At 43.1% G+C, this 21,481-nt stretch overlaps 1 protein-coding gene across 8 annotated transcripts in view; it reads left to right on the top strand.

The window, feature by feature from the left end:
* Nucleotides 1–21,481, top strand: part of PRELID2 (PRELI domain containing 2) — a 93,773-nt gene that overhangs the window by 12,317 nt on the left and 59,975 nt on the right. Inside the window, exons 1-4 of one of the 8 annotated variants that reach the window (XM_068536101.1) lie at nt 8,395–8,467; nt 9,613–9,899; nt 10,446–10,533; nt 13,656–13,739. The exons of 1 other annotated variant lie outside the window; for it this stretch is intronic. Coding sequence is in view for 1 of the 7 variants with exons in the window: in XM_068536108.1 (XP_068392209.1) it covers nt 8,393–8,467 (75 nt within the window). In the remaining 6 variants the exon portion in view is untranslated. 6 more of the 8 variants (XM_068536104.1, XM_068536102.1, XM_068536103.1 and 3 more) reach the window with 6 other exon arrangements.

Raw genomic sequence — 21,481 nt, 5'->3', positions numbered from 1 at the left:
GTAGGTAGGAATGATAATGGATGTGGTACTCTACCCAGATCCCCTCTTCAGGACCTATGCTTCCTCCAACCCCCAACTCAAAGCCGCGCTCCTCACTGGGAATTGTCCTGCACTGCAAGGGAATTGCCTCCCTTAGCCCCTCGCCTCAGTGGGGCTCTTCCAGAACCAGAGCTTCTGCTCCTATACGGTTGGCTGAGACTCAGTTGGAACCATATTTTGGGGCAGATTATCTCTTTGCCCAATCCTGCATTCTTCACTACCTGTAGTTGTATCTCCCAAAGCACCCCCAATCCTCCTGTATGTCATTGACTGATGACGTTCACATTTCTGCCTGATCTCATCAATCAGATAGTCCTTTGAGAAAAGTAATAACTAACTTTAGGCAAAGTTAAGTTGTCTTAAGTTTGTTATTTGTCCCTAAACTCACTCTTCCTTTGCCCTGGGGCTCTTCATGGTTGCCTCTTTCCCCTCCAACAATTCCAGCGCTCCAGTGCCTTACTGCTCACCCCTTCTTGCCCTAGAAAAATAGGTGGGAAGGGAAAAGACTTGGTAAACTTATTCTCATTGAGGCTGAATATGTTACCCCTTAGCTTTCTAAGTTATACTTCTTTTGAAATTCTCTCTGTGTGCCTTTTGTTTTATTATTATTGTTGCCTGTATTATGACCACAACTGCCCTTCTGTAATTTCTGGTTTTCAGTCTGGTGTGAGATCAGTCTTTTAAAATTGGTCTTCTCAGACAGGAAATATCTTAGATTCTTTTAAAATTCATGCCATTAATTGCTACCGCTATTACAAAGAAAATTTCCCCTTTTGTACGAACATCATGAGGTAAATTGGCCTTAAAGGATGCAGTTTTACCAAATAAAATGAATAAAGTTCTCATTGGATTTCTAAACAATCAAGGTGGAAAAAGTAAAAAGACAGAGTTGAAAATATGAATGTGAAAGGCAGCTCAGCTTTCAAAGGTATCAAGAGTTGGGTTGATTTGCAGATGGAATAAGGCCTGGCAGGCAATAAGGGGTTCTTTTCTCTTTTCTTTTTTTCCTGGCATATGAACTCATAACAGCTAAATTTTTCTCCCACATTATATTAGGCAGGAGTCTCAGTTGAAAGTGTTAGAAAACTCAACTCAAATTAAGTTAAGCAGAAAAGGCGATTTACTAGAAGGATTCTGGAGAAACTCAGAAAACCCAAGGAGCTGCAGGAAACAGGGCGACTCATGGGATTCAGGGACCAGACCTGGAAATCCGGTTCCACCAGATTCTCTTTTCATCTTTGATCTCTGCTCATTTGTGTCTGGTGTTGTGGGTTGATACCTTTGTCCTCTAAAAGGTATTGAAGTCCTAATGCCCAGTACCTGTGAATGTGACCTTATTTGGAAAGAGAATTTTAACAGATGAGCAAGTTAAGATGATGTGTTAATTTGTTGGGGTTGCCATAACCAAGCACCACAGACTGGGTGGCTCAGACAATGTAAATTTATTTCCTGAGAATTCCCTGGAGGTCCAGTGGTTAGGAATCTGTGCTCTCACTGCCGAGGGCCCGGGTTCAATCCCTGGTCAGGGAACTAAGATCCCACAGGCTGCGTGGCATGGCCGAGAAAAAAAAAGAAAGAAAGAAATTTATTTCCTTACAGTTCTGGTGGCTGGAAGTCTAAGATCAAGGTGTTGACAGGGTTAAAATGGTCCTCAAAAAATAGTTCTATCTTTTTCCCCTGTAACTACCCTTCAAGGACTGTTCTAAAAAAGCAATGAAACATGTTGATAAAAATTTACCCACCAGGATTTTCATGAGAGCAATAGTTCCTATCATGTCCCTCCCCAGCTCAAAGTTTTCAGTAACTTCCCATTTCACACAGAGATAAAGCCAAAATCTTCACCAATGGCCTAGAAGACACTATGTGACCTACATCCTTATTACTTTTTTGACCTTTTCTCCCAGGACTCTGCTCCAGCCACACTGGCCTCGGTTCTCAAATACACCAGGCAAAGGAGCGCTGTCTCAGGGCCTTTGAACTTGCTACTCCCTCTGCCTTCAAATATGAGCATGACTTGCTCCCTCTCTTCTTTCAAATCTTCTACTTAAATGTCACTTTGTCTGGGAAGTCTTCCCTTCTGCCCTGCCCCCATTTATCATCCTTCTTCTCCACTTTTTCTCCTTAGCACACATACTTGTGTAATACCAGATATTTTACATATTTGTTTTGCTCTGCGTTGGAAATTGAATACCTTCTAGGTTCCCTGTAACACGTGGATGGTATGATGACCAGCTGGCTCCTTGCCCTGGAACGTTTCTTCTCTGCCTGATTAAAATTCTTGAACTTCCTTTGTGTTGAGCTGCACCCCTCAGGCCTGCAAGCCTTGCCCAGCCTTAAAACTGAAGAAAGAGCCCAGATTCAGGGACAGAGACATCACTGGTTTAATAGATGGGAGAGCTTACACGTCTAAAGCAAGGTCCTGGAGCTACACCCCACCGTCACCCCACTGTCTGCAGATGGAGGGCAGGGCATGGCAGAAGTCTTTGCCTGGGGAGGAATGTGTACGTGTCACCAGTTGCAGAGGGAATTGACGTCAGGTTACCAGGGAAACCAGCAGAGGGGCACGCCCCTTTGATAAATTAACATAGTGGAGGTAGTTCTGATCTAAAGATTAGAACAATCACTAGTTGGGGCTAGGGGCAAGTATGTAGGCATTTACCAATTAGGCTCTATGATTTAGAGGGAAGGTCAGTCATGTGAGTAGGTGTAGTTAAAGCAGGGGATGTACAGAGAGCAAGAGAACGGCTATCCTGAGTGGCCTGACCATACGCTTTGTCTGGTCAGTGTCATCCTTAATTGGGGGAAGAGAAGTCTGGTTCAATGATGCCATGGGTCTAACTTACCCTGACATTGTGAACTTGTTCTGAGATTTTGCCTGGTTTTCCCTGCAGATTTCTGCTTTGTGCCCTTGTATCCATGTTGCCTGCCCTGAGTCTCTAGTCCATATCTGAAATCTCAGGGAGCTAGAAGGGAATTTAGAGATAAAATTGGCCCATGTGGTCATTTTGTTGATGGTGAAACTGAGGTGCAGGGGCAGGAAGGAACTCGCTCAAGGTCATATTCTATGTTAAGTACATTCATGAATTTATTCAATATATACTATGTGCTAGGCACTTGTAGAATAATGGAAAAAACATATATTGGTCTCTGCCCCCCTCCCCCCTACACTCCCCTCTCCCACCTCTTAAACTCCTCCTGGCACAGAGCTCCTAAAACCCTTGTCACATCCTAAGTGATAAAAGCACTAGGAGCATATTTTGTTCTAATATTTGGTCTTTGACTCTGTTCCTGACACCAATCTCCTAAATCCCCTGGAAATTTCTGGGTGATAGGAGTGCCTTTTGTTCTAATGAGGCAACTCTGGGTAGGCTGCTGCATGGGGGCTGATCACCAGAAAGACCAAACCAGGATTAGAAACTTGGAATTTTCAGCCGCATCTCCCATGCTCCAGAAACGGGAAATGGGCTGGAAGTGGAGTTAACGATTGATCCTGCCTACGTGTGATGAAGCCTTCATAAAAATCCCCAAAGTATGGGGCTTGGAGAGCTCCCAGGTTGCTGAACATGTGCAGGTGCTGGGGGAGTGGGATGGCCAGAGAGGGCATGGAAGCTCGATGCCCCTTCCCACCTAGTCCTGTGCAACTCTTCCATCTGGATGTTCATCTCTAACCTTTGTCATATCCTTTTACAATAAACCGGTACACAGTAAGTAAACTGTTTCCCTGAGTTCTGTGAGCTGCTCTAGCAAATTAATTGAACCGTGGGAACCTCTGATTTATAGCCCATCAGGTAATCACCTTGACTTGGGCTTGACATCTGGAGGGAGGGGCAGTCTTGTGGGAATGAGCCCTTAACCTGTGGGGTCTGAAGCTATCTCCAGATAGATCGTGTCAGAATTGAGTTAAATTGGAGGACACCCAGCTGGTGTCACAGAATTGCTTGATGTGAGGGAAACCCCTACGCATCTAGCGTCAAAAGTGTTGTGAGTGTGGTAGTAATGTGAGAATAAAAGAAACACAAGAGGCGGACTGAGGTTTTTCCTACTCAGCGCTGAATAGGGAAGAGTGAATACGACACAGTTCTTTCCAGTCTGGACAACCTCACAGTTCAATGGAGAATTCAGATAAACAGACAATTACAAGACTGGATAAAAAGATCAGTGAGAGAGAGACGGTCAGCATGAAGAGGGTGAGAACAGCACAGAGGTGAGAGGGCAAGGAGAGAAGGTCAGGGCTGAAGCTCTCCATCCACTTAAACCTCACAATATTTATAAAGGGCCAATCTTCCATTCATTCCATCCAAATGTATTGGATGTTCTTCTACTGGGCCTTGCCTTGAAGATACAAAGATGAGTCTGGTACCTTAAAGGCCAAATAAGGTCATGAATTTGTGAGGTTGGCCAGCAAATTTCCAAACTCGAGTCCCTGACTGGTTAAGCCACTCAATTTCAAAGCAAAGGAAATTTGTTTCACAGCCCTTTTCTCTTCCTTGGGACACAGCAGGTAAGTTGTGCAAACTGGCTGTGATTCTGAGTCACAAGACTGCTTGGAGGTGGCCTCCCTTGTCAAGCCTGGCACCTCTTTTCACCTTCAGAGTGCTCTGATGTCCTTGGAACGGGCAGGTAGCGTTTGTTCTTACACAAGGCAGTTGGCCAGCCAGCCCAAGTAGAGCCAGCAGGTGCTGGGTCCTTTAATCTTTCAGGACACAACCTTGGCCTTTTGTGGCTGGTTAATCAGGAGTGGGTGAGCAGCTGTCCAAGGATACATTCTGGAAGAAATCATTGGTCCAGGTGGAGCGTGGGCACAGGGTCCAGTCTGGTAGGAACCTCTCTTTCACACCCAGTCTCCAGATGCTGTCTGGTTGCAGAGGCCGATTAGAGACACCATCAACTCCACAAGTAAATTATCTCTCCTTTGTAGGCCTGTGTAATTCCCCAGGGACATTGGTGTTTGTTTTTTTCCCGTAAGGATGGGTTGGTGATATAGTAGAGTTGCTTTATACATACATTCAACATGTAATGGCTTTGGTGCCTAACTCTCCACCCCACTTCTCATGCAGTATTTCAAGGTAATGCAGCCCATAGGTTTAGTAAGGTGGGGATTAAGAATTAACTAGTGGGGGCTTCCCTGGTGGCGCAGTGGTTGAGAATCTGCCTGCCAATGCAGGGGACACGGGTTCGAGCCCTGGTCTGGGAAGATCCCACATGCCGCGGAGCAACTAGGCCCGTGAGCCACAATTACTGAGCCTGCGCGTCTGGAGCCTGTGCTCCGCAACAAGGAGGCCGCAATAATGAAAGGCCCGTGCACCGCGATGAAGAGTGGCCCCCACTTGCCACAACTAGAGAAAGCCCTCGCACAGAAATGAAGACCCAACACAGTCATAAATAAATAAATAAATAAATAAAAATTGTATAACTTTAAAAAAAAAAAAAAAAATTAACTAGTGGGTTTAGCAATTTGGTCCTTGGTGACCTTGACAGCAGTAAGTTCAGTGGAGTGCCAGGGGCCTGAACTGGCTGGAATGGGTTCAAGAGATTATAGGAAAAAAATGGAGCAGAGAGTTGAAATAGAGCTGGAAGAAGATATGGGGTTAAGAGTAGATTTTTTAAAAATATATTAATTAATGAATTAATTAATTTTTTGGTTGTGTAGGGTCTTCGTTTCTGTGCGAGGGCTTTCTCTAGTTGCGGCAAGCGGGGGTAACTCTTCATCGCGCTGCGCGGGCCTCTCACTATCGCGGCCTCTCTTCTTGCGGAGCACAGGCTCCAGACGCGCAAGCTCAGTAGTTGTGGCTCACGGGCTTAGTTGCTCCGCGGCATGTGGGATCTTCCCATACCAGGGCTCGAACCCGTGTCCCCTGCATTGGCAGGTGGATTCTCAACCACTGCGACACCAGGGAAGCCCCTAGATTTTTTTTTTTTTTTTTTTAAGATGGAAGAAATCACAGTGTACTTGTATGCTGGTTGTAATGATCCAATAGAGGCAAAACTGATGATGCAAAAAAGAGGGAGTAGATATGGCTTGAGATGTGCTTGAACCAGGAAGAGGACAAAGAACTTTTAGGGATGTGGTAGAGCTGTGTAGGGGAGGAAAAAGTTTTCCTTGACCCTCTTAGGGTCCCTGGCTGGATGTGAAAATTAAACTGACAAAGACAGATTAACAGGAGAAAAGCATACACATTTACTTACTGTAAGTTTTATAACTGACATGGGAGCCTTCATCAGGAAATGAAGACCTGAAGAAATGGTTAAACCTAAGTGTTTTTATTCTAGGTTTGATGAAGAGTGGGCAGTTGTGGAGAAATATGATAGGACAAAGGGTACGAGGTAAGTGTAATAAACTGGGGGAAACTTGGCAAGGCCTGTTTGTTCGGATTCTTCCTGGTGACCCTTCATCCTGGAGATAAAGATGCTTCTTTCCTCCGGGTATAGAGGGGCACCTGTTAGAAGAAGGTCTTATGACCTGCTTCAGGGGAGAAGGGCGGGGGACAGCCAGCGAGATCTTCCTGCTTCTGCTGTTTTCTCAGACTCCTTCAGCTTAAACTATCCTATATGCTAAGGTGCACGTTTTGGGCTACTGTGTTCTGACCCTCATCAGCTGGTTGTTAAACACAACTGTAATTAAATATTAAATTATATAAATTTACTATTAAATAAACTATATTTTAAAAGGTAATAGATATTCAAAAAGCTTCCCTTCCTAACTTCATTACTACCTTTACCATGGTCTGTGTTCTTGCAGTTATGTCTATCGTGAGTGGGTGGTGGAAATGACACCATGCTGGTCATTTCAAATTGGCCATGGTGGGAGTATTTACACCACAAAAAATGCAGCCATTAGACATCAGGGCCTTGTTTCGGTTTGTTTTTTTAAAGGAGAGCTGTTTGTTAACCATCTGCAGCCCATGCCTGGATTTGGTGGACAAGTGGAGAGATTGGCCCTCAACTAAGTGGCAACAGTTTGTCCACAAGAACAGGGGAGAAGGCAGGCCATTTGGACAGGTGGGTAGATAGATGTGGTAGAGAGATGTTTCCTCTTTACTAAGGGAAAAAGGAAGCAAGGTAATCACCTGAGAGTAAGGCTGGGGAGGGAGGTGTTGGAGGTTTGAAGAGAGAAGAGCCTGGGACAGTAAGTAGGTTAGAGAATTGCAGTGTTTTTGTCTAAGCACCATTAAAAAGTCCCCTTGAGTTTGGTGGTTATGAATCTAAACAGAGGCCTGGGTGTATAGTTTCCTCCAGGCCCTTTCAGTGGCTTGGGTGAGGCAGCCACTGAAGTAAGTGGAGAGCTGGATTTATCCAAGGCTAGGGTTTTGCCAGTCCAGTATGACTATGTGTAAGCGAGATTATAAAATTATAAACGTAAAAGCCACCACCTCAGAGACCTCCCTTATTTATCCGAGCTAAAATCATGCCACCTGTAACTTTGACCTATTATCCTGCTTCTTTTTCTATTTTGTTTATTGGGTGTTAAATCATCTGACAGCAGGGACTGTGCTTTCCTTACTGCGGAATCCAGTGCCTACCACAGTGCTTGGCGCATAGTAGGTGCTCAGGAAGTAACATGTTGGATAAATTATTGGATTAATGGATTCGCTTGCCTGCTCTTGTAAAATCTGTACAGTCGAGTGAAGAACACTCAAAATTCTTGTTGTATCCCTTGTTTCCTTGCTCCATGGTGTTTAACCTTCATGAGCGTAGGATTTCCTTACGGAGTCAGATGCAGATACAGGCAATTTTTAAGTACTTGAGACGCAACCTAAAGCCTCAGAGGCAGCTGCCCGGGTCGTGTGGGTAATGCAGTTGTTGGCCTTTGTCACACCGGACTCGGCAACACGAGGAGGGTTATATTACAATCCCTAAACTTGGAGGGAGGGTAGTTTATGTATTTATTATTACTTTTTTTTTAGCGCTGCCAGTAGCGGCTTAAGGCTCCAGGAGAGGTGATAAGAAAAGCCCCAGTTGCAAGGTCCAAGCCGCTAAGGCACTGTGCGGCGGCTCCCGGGCGGATACTTGGGTCCATAGGCGTGGTCGGGGGCGTGGCGTGGCCCGGGCGAGGCGTGACCGGCGCGGGGAGGGGCGGGGCCGGGGCCGGACCGCTCCAGGCGCTTCCAGCCGACCCCGCCGGGGGCCCCGGCACCTCCCGCGCCCGCCGCCCGACGGGACGCTGGCGGAAGGGGGCGGGGGCATGACCGACTGTCTGGTTCTCCGAGTGGACAATAAAGTTTCGAAAGTTTGAAAAAGGAGGAGAAAAAACCCCTTCACGCCCCTTCGGCTACCCTGGTGTGGACGCCTGCGGCCTGGCACACACAGAGCTCCAGCAGCAGTGTGCTCGCGGAGGCGTGGTCGGCGCGCCGGAATGGGGGTCACCGTGGACGTGCACGAGGTGTTCAAGTACCCCTTCGAGCAGGTGGTCGCCAGCTTCCTCCGAAAGGTATTCGCCCCGCTCCGTCTCGGCCGGGGCTCGCATTCTCCCGCACTGCCCCGGTGGCCCAGCGGTCTGCGCTCTGGGCAGCGGGCGCCCGCAGCTCCCCTCTCCTCCACTCTGCACCCCTCTGCCCTCGGAGGTCCACACCCACGGTCGGTCTCCCCTTCCAACTGCGCGTTTCGCCTCCGGGATGTGCTGGCCGAGGGCGGGGGTGGATTTCCTTGAGAGCTCCCCCACCAGGATGAGGGAAAGGCTCCGTGCAAGGCATCACGTTCACACCCTGCCCCAGCTGGAGGGAGAGTCGCGGGGAACCCAAGTTCTGGAGCCCCGGTGAGCTTGCACAGGGCTTGTCGATCTCTCTAGTACATCATTGACTCCTTCAAAGCTCGTGGAGGCTGTTGAAGCCGTCATCTACCACCTCGCCACTTTCTCTTTTATTAACAGCTTGGGACTTTGGGCAGTCTCCGTGCCTTAGTTTTGTAATATGTAAAATGGGAAGAATAATAGTACCAACTCAGGAGTTGTGAGGATTCAAGTGAAATAATTCCCGTAAAGTGCTTATCACAGTGACTGATGCTTGCTAAGTTCTTTAAAATATATTGTTGTTGTTTGTGCTGCTATAACTGTACACCCTAGCCTCAATATTCAGTGGCCCTCTTTATCTCAAGGGCTGCTCCTGGGACTGTGGCTCGCAATGGTAGAATGGGAAATTTCTTTCTAGTCTGGTTCTGCCTTTAGTTAGTTCACTTGATGACCTTGGTCAAGGGTCGTTTTCTCTCTAGGCTTCAGCTTCTGCATCTAAGATGTGTCCACGTAAAAAAATGAACAACCTGAAAGTTGAGAATTATGTTCTATTGGGCAGACTTGCTGAGGACTTAAGCCTGGACACAGCCTCTGAGATAGCTCCTTGGGGCTGGTCTGAGGAGGTAAGGGAGGAACCAGGATATATAGGAGTTCAAACAGAAAAAAGGATAGTTGACCATCCAAAGATTACTGCTAATTAAAGAAAACGGGACATCTCAAGTTATTGAAATTAGCTTTTTTCTGTGTATGGAACAATGCAAGAGTCTGGGCTCATTGAAATTCCTTTGATAAGTGTCTTAACTATCTAGGACCTGTATCCTGTTTTTCTCTGTCCTGAATCCCCTCAGGGTGCACCGCTGGGGATGGCTGCAGAGGCTGAAGGACCTATGGCCACAACATCGTTTGTTTACTGAAATGGCAGGTGACATTCTTTGTCCACAGATGAGTGTTGTATCAGATCTTCTTTCAGCTTTCACAATCTTGAGGAAGATTTGCAAGAATTGTAATTTGCCTTGGACAGCTGCCACTGGCAGTGCTCCCAGTGTGCCACCTGGAAGCCTGGAGATGGATTTTTTTAAGTGATAAGACCTGACCTCCATTAGAGGATGCAGTTGGGGGCCCAGGTCACAAAGGAGTGAGTAGGACCCTGGTTAACATGATGGTGCCACGGAGGCCTTTTTTGGGGGAGGAATGTCAGCGGGTTAATATTGTTAATTATCTCCTGTATGTAGTACCTGGTACCTACTAGGTGCTCAGTACAAATCTGATGAATGAATAAATGAATGAATAAATGAATTACAGATGTGCTGTAGACTTTGCCTTAGGCCAGGCTTCTGGGCCCTAAAGAGAAAAAGCCAATACCCCATTTTTGTTTTAGGACTGGCACTTTGGAGTGTGGATTCTCCAATGCCACTGCCCCTTTGGAAAGCCTTTCTGGGTTTTCCTCATCAAGAGGCAATCTCTGCCTTGTCAGAGCTGGAGGGACACTTTGGGCCTCAGTGACCGTCTTCTACAGTGTTGGGTAGTTACTACTGCATGTCTTTTCCCTCATTAGACTCTAAGCTTCCTCCGGGTATGTCTCACTCCTGAAGAAGCACGTATCACAGTGCCAAGCTCTCATTTAGAGAGTACTTGGCATGTGTCAAGCTTCTGGGCTAAATGCTTTTCTTTCATTCAGCAGGTGTTTAGAGACACTTTGTGTGCCAGGCTCTGCGCTGGGTGTAGGGCACCACAGACAGACTCTCTTCTCATGGAGCTGATGGTCTCTGGTGGGTGAGACTGACATTAATAAATGATTAACAAGTGAACACATAACTCCAGCTGATGATGTGTATTTACACAGGGAAAGTTCACAGTGTTGTGAAGTCCCGGAGGGTGGCATGAGGGAAGACTTCTTCGAGAAAGTGACATTTGTGAAGTGATGGCTGAAACATGAGACGAGTCTCCTAGGCCAGCGGGGCGGGGGAGGAAGTGCTGTCATACGTTATCGTTTTTACTCCTGCCAGCAGCTTCAGGAAGTAGTTATGATTGACTTCCATTCCATGGTCTGGAGAAACTGAGGTTCAGATTCCAAGTTCCCACAGCTAGCAAGTGGGAGAGCCAGGATTTCAACACATCTGAATCCAAGCTCAAACCCCCTAATCACCAGGCTGTGCTATCTTGCACATAATAGACACTCAGATAATCACTGAGGGAATACAGTGCTGTAGACTCTACTTTGTGTGCTCTTTATCCAATCTCAGTTTCCTTTTGCCTGCAGTCTTCTCTCAGGGTTTATTCATCTCCGATGGGTTGTGCCTGGTCTCAGGGTATAGCTTTGAAGGTGTGAGGGTGAGAAAATACATTGTTTGGGTTATCTGCTGTGTAACAGATCACCCTAGTGATTTAGTGGCCTAAACCAATGGTAAGCTTTTGATGGAAAGCTTTTAATTCTCACATTTCTACGGGTTGACTGGGCTCAGGTGGGCAGTTTTTAGGTGCCATGTGTTATAGCTGAGGTCGCTTCTCTAGCTGGGTTCAGTTAGGATCTGGAAGAGTTCTTGTACAATACTTAGCAAAGTGCCTGGCACATTGTACATAAAAACTGAGGAGGACATTTTGGAAGGTAAGGCTAGGGAAAGTGGAGGAGAACATTTGTAGAAAAGGTCTAGGGATGGGACAGTGTTATCTCTATGGACACTCCACTTCCATTCTTTCTATTCACAAAGCAGTCCTTCAGAGATCCCTGGATGGGGCTATGTGACTGTCTCTAGGATGTCAATAAATTCAGTTGCTCTGAGAATTTTCACCTTACATTATTCATTCTTTTTTCATGTCTCTCTCTTTTTTTTTTTTTTTTGGCCGCATGGCATGCGGGATCTTAGTTCCCTGACCAGGGATCAAACCTGTGCCCCCTGCAGTAGAAGCGAGGAGTCTTAACCACTGGACTACCAGGGAGGTCCCCACCTTGCATTATTTAAAGCCATGAACTGGAAGTCAGTAGACCTGGATTCCAATCATTGTGCTTCCTTCATTAAAAGCAGTTTTGAGGTGGCCTTGGGAAACAGTTTTCACCAGCCTATATTGTGCCCTTGAGCAAATTAGAAAGAGGCATCATCTAGGTGGTCTACACCCATAAGCTCACAGTAAATGGGGCTAGTGGGAGGTGTATGGGGCTACTTATGCAAGTTAGAAAAAAGTGCTCCTTCTTCTAGGTGCCCAATGGCCTGCTTGACTGGAAAACCTTGTGCAGTGAGCAACATGCACAACCTTATGAGACAACCCTACTGTCTTAATTTCTTATCTGTGAAATGATATGCTATGTAACCCACCAATCTCCCAGGATTGTTGTGAGGATCAGATGTGTAACAGTCTGACAAGCATATGTTTCTTTTAAAGCATAAGGTAGTAAGAATGATCCTTTTGGCAAAATACACTTTTATTTTTCTTTTAGTCTTTTTGTATTTTTTTTTTTATTCAAAGGAAAGCACTTGGCAGAAGGGACAATCATAGGATCTCTGGGAAGCATTTAATCTGATTTTGCACAATGGTATGTTTGAAAGTGCTACAGCGCTGAGGAAGTTCTATTTTAAATAGAGTCTACTGATCTCTGGCTTTTGGTATGTTAGGGCTTGCCTTCCAAGTTATAATATCCTGCTATTTTTAAAACCTGAGGAATGTTTGCTCTTCTTACACCTGCCTGTTGGATACCACAGGCAAAATATTAGCTACATGCTTTCAAAGCTAAGTGGCACCTTGAAAACAAACACCACAATGCTCTTTGTTCGTGGAGTGCAATGTTTCTCAATGAACTCTTCATGGAGGAGTGCTGTGAGAACCAAAATGGTTTATTCATCAGATGCTAAACTGTACTTTCCATGAACTACAGTGTCAGTGGTCTTGACAGTGTGTTTTGGTTTCTTTCTTTGAATGACTCTTAGCTTTCTAGTTCTCATCATTTATAGCTGTTTCCTTCCTTTTACTTAAAACCATCTACAAAGAGAACACACTGTTGAATAGATGGATATAGCAGCTGATAGGTTTACTCATCTCTGGAAGCTAACATGGGTCTGTTTAATGGGCTTGCCTTGCATGAGCTGGATTCCTAGATTTTCTAAAAATTTCTTCCTAAAAGACTTTCTAAATCTTGTCTACCTGAAATTTAAAGTCATAAAAAAGGCCATTATGTGGCCTGGATTTTTCTTGTTTATTCTTAAATGAGGCCAGAGAAGCGACAGTTTTTCTTACCATAGAGTTGTTCAGGTTGATTTTCTTGTTATGCTGTAGGTAAAAGAGTCACTGTGAATAGAGTGTAAGCTTCATGGGTGGAGATTTTATCATCTGTTCCTGATGTATCTCAAGTATCCAAAGAGATCCTGGACATAGTAGGTACTCAGCAAATCCTTATTGAATGAATGAGTGAAATACTCTCTTCAGGATTTAGCCCTGTGTAATTTCAGACCGAAGTCGGTGTGGGATTCAGAAACATGTCCTTACTTTGGGTACTGTAATCAAACGGACAGATTAAAATAATTTCTTTGCTTCAACACAGTGGCCTCGGATTTTATTTATTTTAGCCAGGAGCTTGATGTTGTGAACAAAATGGTTTGAATGTTTACCCTTAAACTCAAAAAGGGGATTTATGAATGGCTATTTCCATTTAGAGTAGAAAGTTGATTGGGTAATTAATAATGTTTCCATTTCTGATCCTCTTTTTTCTCCCTTGCATATCTGACACATGTGTGGAACATCTCTCCCTACAGAGCTCCTGAAATATTTGGAGTGGACCCGTATTTCCAAAATAAGTGATTTGAAAATGATAGGCCTGGGTTAGCATAATGGTTATTTATCTTTTTGTTCACACTATAATAGTCTTTCTTCACTTTTATCTTCCTATCCTCAATTCTACTAGAAAATTAGGCACGACGGGAAGAAGGTGCAGACAGGAAGAGCGTGGGCTCTGGCATCAGCCAGGTGTCGGGGTGCTTCTAGCTATGTGAGTTTGGGCAAGTCAGTTTATTTTTCTATGCCTCAGTTTCCTCATCTGCATAATATTAATAATAATAATATCTTCTGGAGTTGTTGGGGGAAAGTAAGCTGGATAATGCACACAGTTGCATACAATATACGTAGTTTAATATCACCACACAGTAGGTGCTTTAGTACTTGTTTAAAACAAGTACTTTTAAAGTACTTGTTAAAAATCGTTATAGTAATACTAACAGAAATAATTTGTGACATGTAATCCATGAACTTGAAAATAAAAAGCTGAGAGAAGTAGTCTGCAGAATTTTATTTATTTATTTATTTATTTATTTATTTATTTATTTATTTATTTATTTTTGCAGAAATCTTTTTAACTAGAAGTAATTAAGGGGAGAGTAAGCATGAATAAAGATGCATATTTGAATTATGACTTATTCTTAAAATGTCATTTAAATAATATTAAAGCATACTTAGTAAGTTACCTAGTAGAGGTTGTGGCTTAATCAGTGCCTGAAAGATAGGAAAATTTTAATTATCAAAGTATAATAGTTAAACATTCATTATATGTCTCCTAATAGAAATCCACAATAGGTCTGTGTATCATTTGGCCCCTGGGAGATGAAAAGCTAAATAAAACATAGCCCTGGGGCTTCCCTGATGGCGCAGTGGTTGAGAGTCTGCCTGCCGGTGCGGGGGACACGGGTTCGAGCCCTGGTCTGGGAGGATCCCACATGCCGCGGAGCAACTGGGCCCGTGAGCCACAACTACTGAGCCTGTGCGTCTGGAGCCTGTGCTCCGCAACAAAAGAGGCCACGACAGTGAGAGGCCCACGCACCGCGATGAAGAGTGACCCCCGCTCGCCACAACTGGAGAAGGCCCTCGCACAGAAACGAAGACCCAACATAGCCAAAAATAAAAATAAATAAATAAATAAATAAAACAAAAAAACATGTTTAAAAAAAAGACAAAAAAACATAGCCCTGGCCTCAAGGAGCTCACTGTCAAAGGGGACAAAAGAAAATAAATTAATTTTTGTGATAAGTGCCTTCTCAGGGGCATATCACAGACATAAAGTATGGGGCAAGATTCACGTTTTAATTATAAATATATAAGAGCTTTTAGAGTACTTAGAGTTTGTTGCCTTTTTTAAAAGTAAGTATTCTCTCTATTCTCTTCTCCAATGTGGCGCTTTCCCTAATGCTAGTGGGTAGGGATGAGTCAAGGAGTCCTTGTCGTATCTTCTACAAATTCTGCAATGGTAAAGCATAAGCTTGTGAGGTTTTACTAGTCTAGGAAAATAAGAAATATCTTCTAGTAATTTTTGAATAATGATTTAAATATATCTGGATTGCAAATGGACACTAATAGTATACTTAATATGACACCACAGTAAGTTACAAGATAAAGACTGAAGTCTTGAAACTAAGTTTTCAAAAATATTGAGTCATTTTTTAGTAGCAAAACCAGTAAGGTGCCAGGTGTTACACTTTACATAAAATTATTTCCTTGAATTCCTATAACAACTCTTTGAGGTAGATTTTTTTTTGTTTTTTTTTTGTTTTTGTTTTTCTAATTTTACAGATGAAAAGACTGTGACTGACTGAGATAATTTGCCTGAGACTCCCATAGGTGGGCTTCAACTGAGGTCTCTTAGATTCTAAAACTCATTCTGTTTCCCAGACTGTCTTTATTTTACTTTCGTTTATTTCTTAACTTTTCATTTAGAAATAATTTGACTTACAAAATGTTGCAAAAACAGACAGAAAATTCGTGTCGTTAACTTCCTCAAACCACTATATAATTTTTAAAATCAGGGAATTAACACTGATACCATGTTAGCTGTCCTATAAACATTATTCAAATTTTGGCTCTTGTTTACTAATACGATTTTTTTTCAGTCTAGGATTCAATCCAGGATCCCACATTACATTTAATGTGTTGTTGTATCTTAGTCTCCTCTTCAGTTCTTTAGTGCTTTCTGGACCATGGTGCTTTCCAAGAGTACTGATTAGTTATTTTGTAGACTTTGTAACTTTAAATGCATTGGGTTTGTGTATGCATTTTTTTTAAAAAATAGATTTTTATTGGAATATAATTGTTTCACAATACTGTGTTAGTTTCTGTTGTACACCAAAGTGAATCAGCCATATGCATACATATGTCCCCATATGCCCTCCCTCTTGAGCCTCCCTCCCACCCTCCCTATCCCACCCCTCTAGGTCATCGCAAAGCACCAAGCTGATCTCCCTGTGCTATGCTGCTGCTTCCCACTAGCTAGCTATTTTACATTCAGTAGTGTACATATGTCGATGCTACTCTCACTTTACCCCAGCTTCCCCCTCCCTGCCCCCATGTCCTCAAGTCCATTCTCTATGTCTATGTCTTTATTCCTGCCCTGCAACTATGCTCATCAGTATCATTTTTTTTTTTTTTAAGATTCCATATATATGTGTTAGAATACAGTATTTGTTTTTCTCTTTCTGACTTACTTCACTCTGTATGACAGACTCTAGGTCCATCCATCTCACTACAAATAACTCAGTTTCCTTTCTTTTTGTGGCTGAGTAATATTCCATTGTATATATGTGCCACATCTTCTTTATCCATTCATCTGTCGATGGACATTTAGGTTGGTTCCATGTCTTGGCTATTGTAAATAGTGCTGCATTTAATGTTTAGGGAAAAGGATTTTCCTTGGTGTCACAATTGTATGAATTCTTTTTAAAAAACTTCATTATGTCATTGCCAATTATTGGGACATTTTGGTATGAATGAGTGTGAAATGACGTTGGTTGGCCTTTGTTTAGAATCATAACTTGTCCCACCAGAAGGGCCTTTGAGGATCATCTGGTTGTCCACCACCCGGGCTTCACAGATGGCAGCATCACAGTCTGCACATCTTGCCTCCTTGTCCTTTGTTTCTTCTACTTCATCCTCCTATTGCGAAGGCCAATGAACAGCCATTCAAAATGTCTGTTGACTTAAATGTGTTTAGTCTTTGGTCTTTGGCATTTTGACTAATCATTTGGTCTTGGTATAAAGTCAACTTTGCTTTTCTTCTAAGATAGACAATAGTATGTAGCTCGTAAAGGGAATTTGGCACAGCTCGCAGTGATTTCCTTGTGTAGTTAAATGCCATAGCTCTTTTCGGCAGCTCCATTCCTTTGCACGTACATGTTTGGCAACAGCCCGAGTAGCAGAGATTCCCTTAATGCTTATAAAACTGATATGTTAATATACCAGACTTACTTTAGGTCTCCTTGGCCTTCTTTGAAGGACTAATACAGATATATCAGCTTAACTGCTTCCTTGTGTTCTCTTGGATAATGCCAGTTGGAAGTTGGTAAACAATGGCTCCTTTGGAGGTCATTGACTTTTTTGGTGGGAGTATTATAAAAGGCAGGCATCGACTTCTGAGCTTTTTGGAAAGTTGTTTCTTTCTTTTTTTTTAAAAAAAATTAATTATTTGTTTATTTGGCTGCACCAGGTCTTAGTTGCGGCATGCATGCGGGATCTAGTTCCCTGACCAGGGATCGAACCCTGGCCCCCTGCATTGGGAGTTTGGAGTCTTAACCACTGGACCACCGAAGTCCTGGAAAGTTGATATGTTAATAACTCCTTACTCTCGTAAGAGTCGGCTTTATGAAAGCTTATTATATTTTCCCCCTGTAAATAAGAAATGTAAATATACCCTATCTTCTGAATGTTAATTCCTGTAGTTAGATGGACTCTATTTCTTGACCTCTCACTCTTCATAGCTATGTATTTGTTTTAATGTATATTTTGTTTTTTACCCATTATTTTGAAATTTTTGGGCTCTTGCCTTTTAATATGTAAAACAAATGAAAGCAAGGTATATGACAGTGTAGGAGAGTCTACGTTTTACCCTTGTTAGACTGTTACATACATATAATATAAGCAGTGATATTTGCAACACATTTATATCTTGGGGAAAGGGAAGGGGTTCGTTTTTATGTTCTGTGAAGAATGTAAAAATTATAAGTAAATTCAGAATGAACTCAAATATACCTTGAAAAATCCCTTGTGTCACCCAGAAAGTATGGCAAATGTGCAGAGCCCTGTGCAGTAATTATTAGACACTGCAGTTTGTGGTCCACTGAGTGAGGTCCAAGGATGGCAAGGGTTTTTGGTAGATATTTGGGTCATCAGTCCACTTTGCTTCCATGAAAGTCACTAGTGTGGAGCAGGGAGCGGAAGATCCCAGGGTTGCCCTGCTCCGTGTGCAGGTCTTATGCCATTATGTTTTTAACATGGAGACTCCTTATCTTAACGCTTGTTAAGAGATTTACTCATTTTGAGGAGGACAAAATGAGATAATACATATGGTGACCTCTAATACAGCACTCTGCACGGGCAAAGTAGATGTGCAATTAAGTCTTTGATGGGCTTGATCCTGATCTAGCTTAACCCTTTCCACTGTCACACTGTGTTTGTACAGGTGTCCAGAAAAACCTGGTCACCTGCTTCCTGTCTTCCCAATTGGCATTCCTGGTGGTGATCCTCTCTGAGCAGCCTTCCCTCTCTCGACCCCTTATTAGCTGACTTCAGATACATTTTTGTGAATTAAATCATGAATATTCAAGTTACCACAAGATGGTGTCAGAAAATTTTGAGTAATGCCAGGTAGGGGGCGCCTCAGCACAATAAATCTTTAATTTAAAAAAAGTTAAAATATATGCCGTTCATGTCATGGTATTTAGCTATTGTAAATAAACCTCTGATTTCTTTTTCCATTCTCACATGGAAGGAAACTTGAGGCTCACGTCTATTCAACTCCAAAAGTAGTTGCATAGGAAAATGCCTTGAATCTTGCAAATGAGTTTACTAGAGTGAATAGTTTAGGATTTCTTGTGTTTGGCTGAGACAACTTGCATTTTACTTTGTAATTTGCAAGCATTGTCTAATGAGTGACCCTTAAGTATTTTACAATGGCTCCTCTTCATGATTTCCCAAGCCCCTTTTATCCCTTAGTCTGATTTATTTTCTCCTTATATATTTTATTTTTTGTTTTTCTGACTGACATGTAAACTCTCTAAGAGGCTACAATTTTGTTTGTTTCATTACTCTATCCCTAGTGCCTGGAAGAGTGCCTAGGTAGTCAGAAAACTGTTAAGTGAAGAATAGTTTCACTATTATTTAAATCGATACCCTTCACCCTAATAAGCAGATATTAAAGTTATATAAAAGCGTGAGTAAAGCATTTGAGTTTATAATCTTTAGGAATTTCACTGATAACTTTGTGAAGTAATCAGAACTTGGGAAATTTTTATCATTAGCCTTCTCTGGTGATTATGTTTCCAACCTCTTTCATAATTTAGTTCAGTCATCTTCGTATAACTTACAGTGTATTTATAATATTCAGTCAGTCAGGATGTATTGGTGAATATAATAAAATGAGTAAACTAGAACTGTAGTAGAGGCAATATTCTCCTACTCTCGTTTTACCTTAGTATAAAAGTTCTGATCTCTATACACACACACACACACACACACACACACACACACAATAAAAATTAAGGGCATCTGTGTGAGTCTCAGATATCACCCTCACTTCAAGGGTGTTGTGTAAGTGAAGCCCCCTTGCTGAGGGACAGAATAGCTAAACCTGACCCCCTGTGATGGACATTATCTTCACAAAAATACTGAAGGTTAAACTTCAGGAAAACAAGCATTGTAATTTTGAGCATTTTTTTCTGGAGCAAACGTGAATGAATGAATAAATAAATATTTAAACAGCCATGTTGGGAAATTCCTTGGCAGTCTGGTGGTTAGGCCTTGGTGCTTTCACTGCCGGGGCCTGGGTTTGATCCCTGGTTGGGGAACTAAGATCCTAAAAGCCGAGTGTGTGGCCACAAACAAACAAACAAAAAAAAAGGCAAGTTGTTGATTTGTTATCAAGATTGCAGTTTCCCGGATGAGAGTGTGACTGGGAGAGTTTACGGCGTGGGGTGTCACGTGGTGTTGAGGGTGCCAAGGACTGAGCCCACTGCTTGCTTCATAGATTGGTTTCCCTGGTCCTCGAAGGGACTAAGGTTTAGTTTCCGCCTTGATCCCGGAGGTCAGCAAGGTTTATCTTCCAGATTGTTCATTCATTCGGCAAATATTCATTGAGTGCCTGCTATGTGCCAGACACCGTGCTGGCTGGTGGAGATACAAAATTCCTGCCCTTGCAGAGTCTGTGTTCTTATCCCAGGTCTTTTGGGGCCACAGATATCTTTAACAATGTGTGAAAGTGATGGATCCTTTTCCCTGAAAAATCAGTCACTCAGTCAACCTCTTATACAAACTGATGCTTGCAGACACAGAGCTGCCGTGGGGTGGGGAAGAGCCCTGCTCACTGAGTTTTGTATACCATTTCCCTGGGTTCAGAAGGCTTAAAGCTCAAGCTTACCAAGTGGAGGGCCCTGTCCCCTGTCCCCCCTCCCCAGCCTGTTCGCTGCTCTCATCTCCCCCTCAGCACCTTACGGTGTTTTGGATAAGACATCCCTGTAATTTTCCTTTCATATTAGATTGCATGATGAAGCAGTAAACCTCTGGGAATAGAGCCCGACAGGCGCTCAGCAGGCCTGGTCAGCAGCCTGCTTGTCCTCTGGCTTTGAGGACTTCTACTGTCTTGAGTCTCTTTTCACATCTGAGCAGTGGAAAGGGTGGGGTTTGAGTGACTGCCGTGTTTGGGGGTAGGTTAGGTGGGCAGGCCTTGAAGGCAAAAGAAAGTATCTGTGGCTAAATTGCAGTCTTGATGCTCATTAGCTGGGTGATTTTGAGCAAATGACTTAGTTTATCCAAGCTTAATTTCTCACAAGTGAAAGGGAAAAAAAAAACCCCAGAATGTAACTCATGGAATAGTTTTGAGAATTAAACTGAAATAATATATTAAACTGCCTAGGACAAAAATGGTAGCTATTATCAGCTTTTTCTTTTTCATAAATTTATTTTTGGCTGTGTTGGGTCTTCATTGCTGCGCGCGGGCTTTCTAGTTGTGTCGAGCAGGGGCTACTCTTCGTTATGGTGCACGCGTGGGCTTCTCATTGTGGTGGCTTCTCTTGTTGCGGAGCACGGGCTCTAGGCACGCGGGCTCAGTAGTTGTGGCGCACGGGCTTAGTTGCTCCGCGGCATGTGGGATCTTCCCGGACCAGGGCTCAAACCCATGTCCCCTGCATTGGCAGGTGGATTCTTAACCACTGCGCCACCAGGGAAACCCTATCAGCTTTTTATTAACATGAAATTGTGTTTCAGGAGAATTTAATCAATAAATAAACTTTTTTTTTTGCATTTTTTTCTTTATTGAAATATAGTTGATTTACAGTGCTGTGCCAGTTTCTTCTGTACAGCAAAGTGACTCAGCCATACACTTATATACATAAATAAACTATCGAGCACCTGGCATAGACTCCTTCTGTGATTATACTCCTGTGATGCTGACCCAGCCACCAGGCAATAGTGAAGGGCAATAGTGAAGGAATTCACTATGTATTGATACTAGGCCTGATTTAATTTTGTGGCTCTACCACTAACCAGCTGGGTGACCCTAAGCTTTCTGATATTATTTAGTTTCCATTTAGTTTCTGAAAGATGGGATAATGATATCCCATGACCCAGTCACAACAGAGAGGCTGATTTTAAAAAAGATCATGCAAGTAAAGCATTCAACACAGTGCCTCGTACAAAGAACACACTTGATTTATGTAAGGCTGGTTCAATATTAATAGTATTATTTATTAATTAGCTTAC

Source organism: Eschrichtius robustus, chromosome 2 (assembly GCF_028021215.1).
Source record: "Eschrichtius robustus isolate mEscRob2 chromosome 2, mEscRob2.pri, whole genome shotgun sequence".
In the NCBI taxonomy this organism is placed as follows: Eukaryota; Metazoa; Chordata; class Mammalia; order Artiodactyla; family Eschrichtiidae; genus Eschrichtius; species Eschrichtius robustus.
This window is presented reverse-complemented; position numbering and strand designations above follow the sequence as displayed.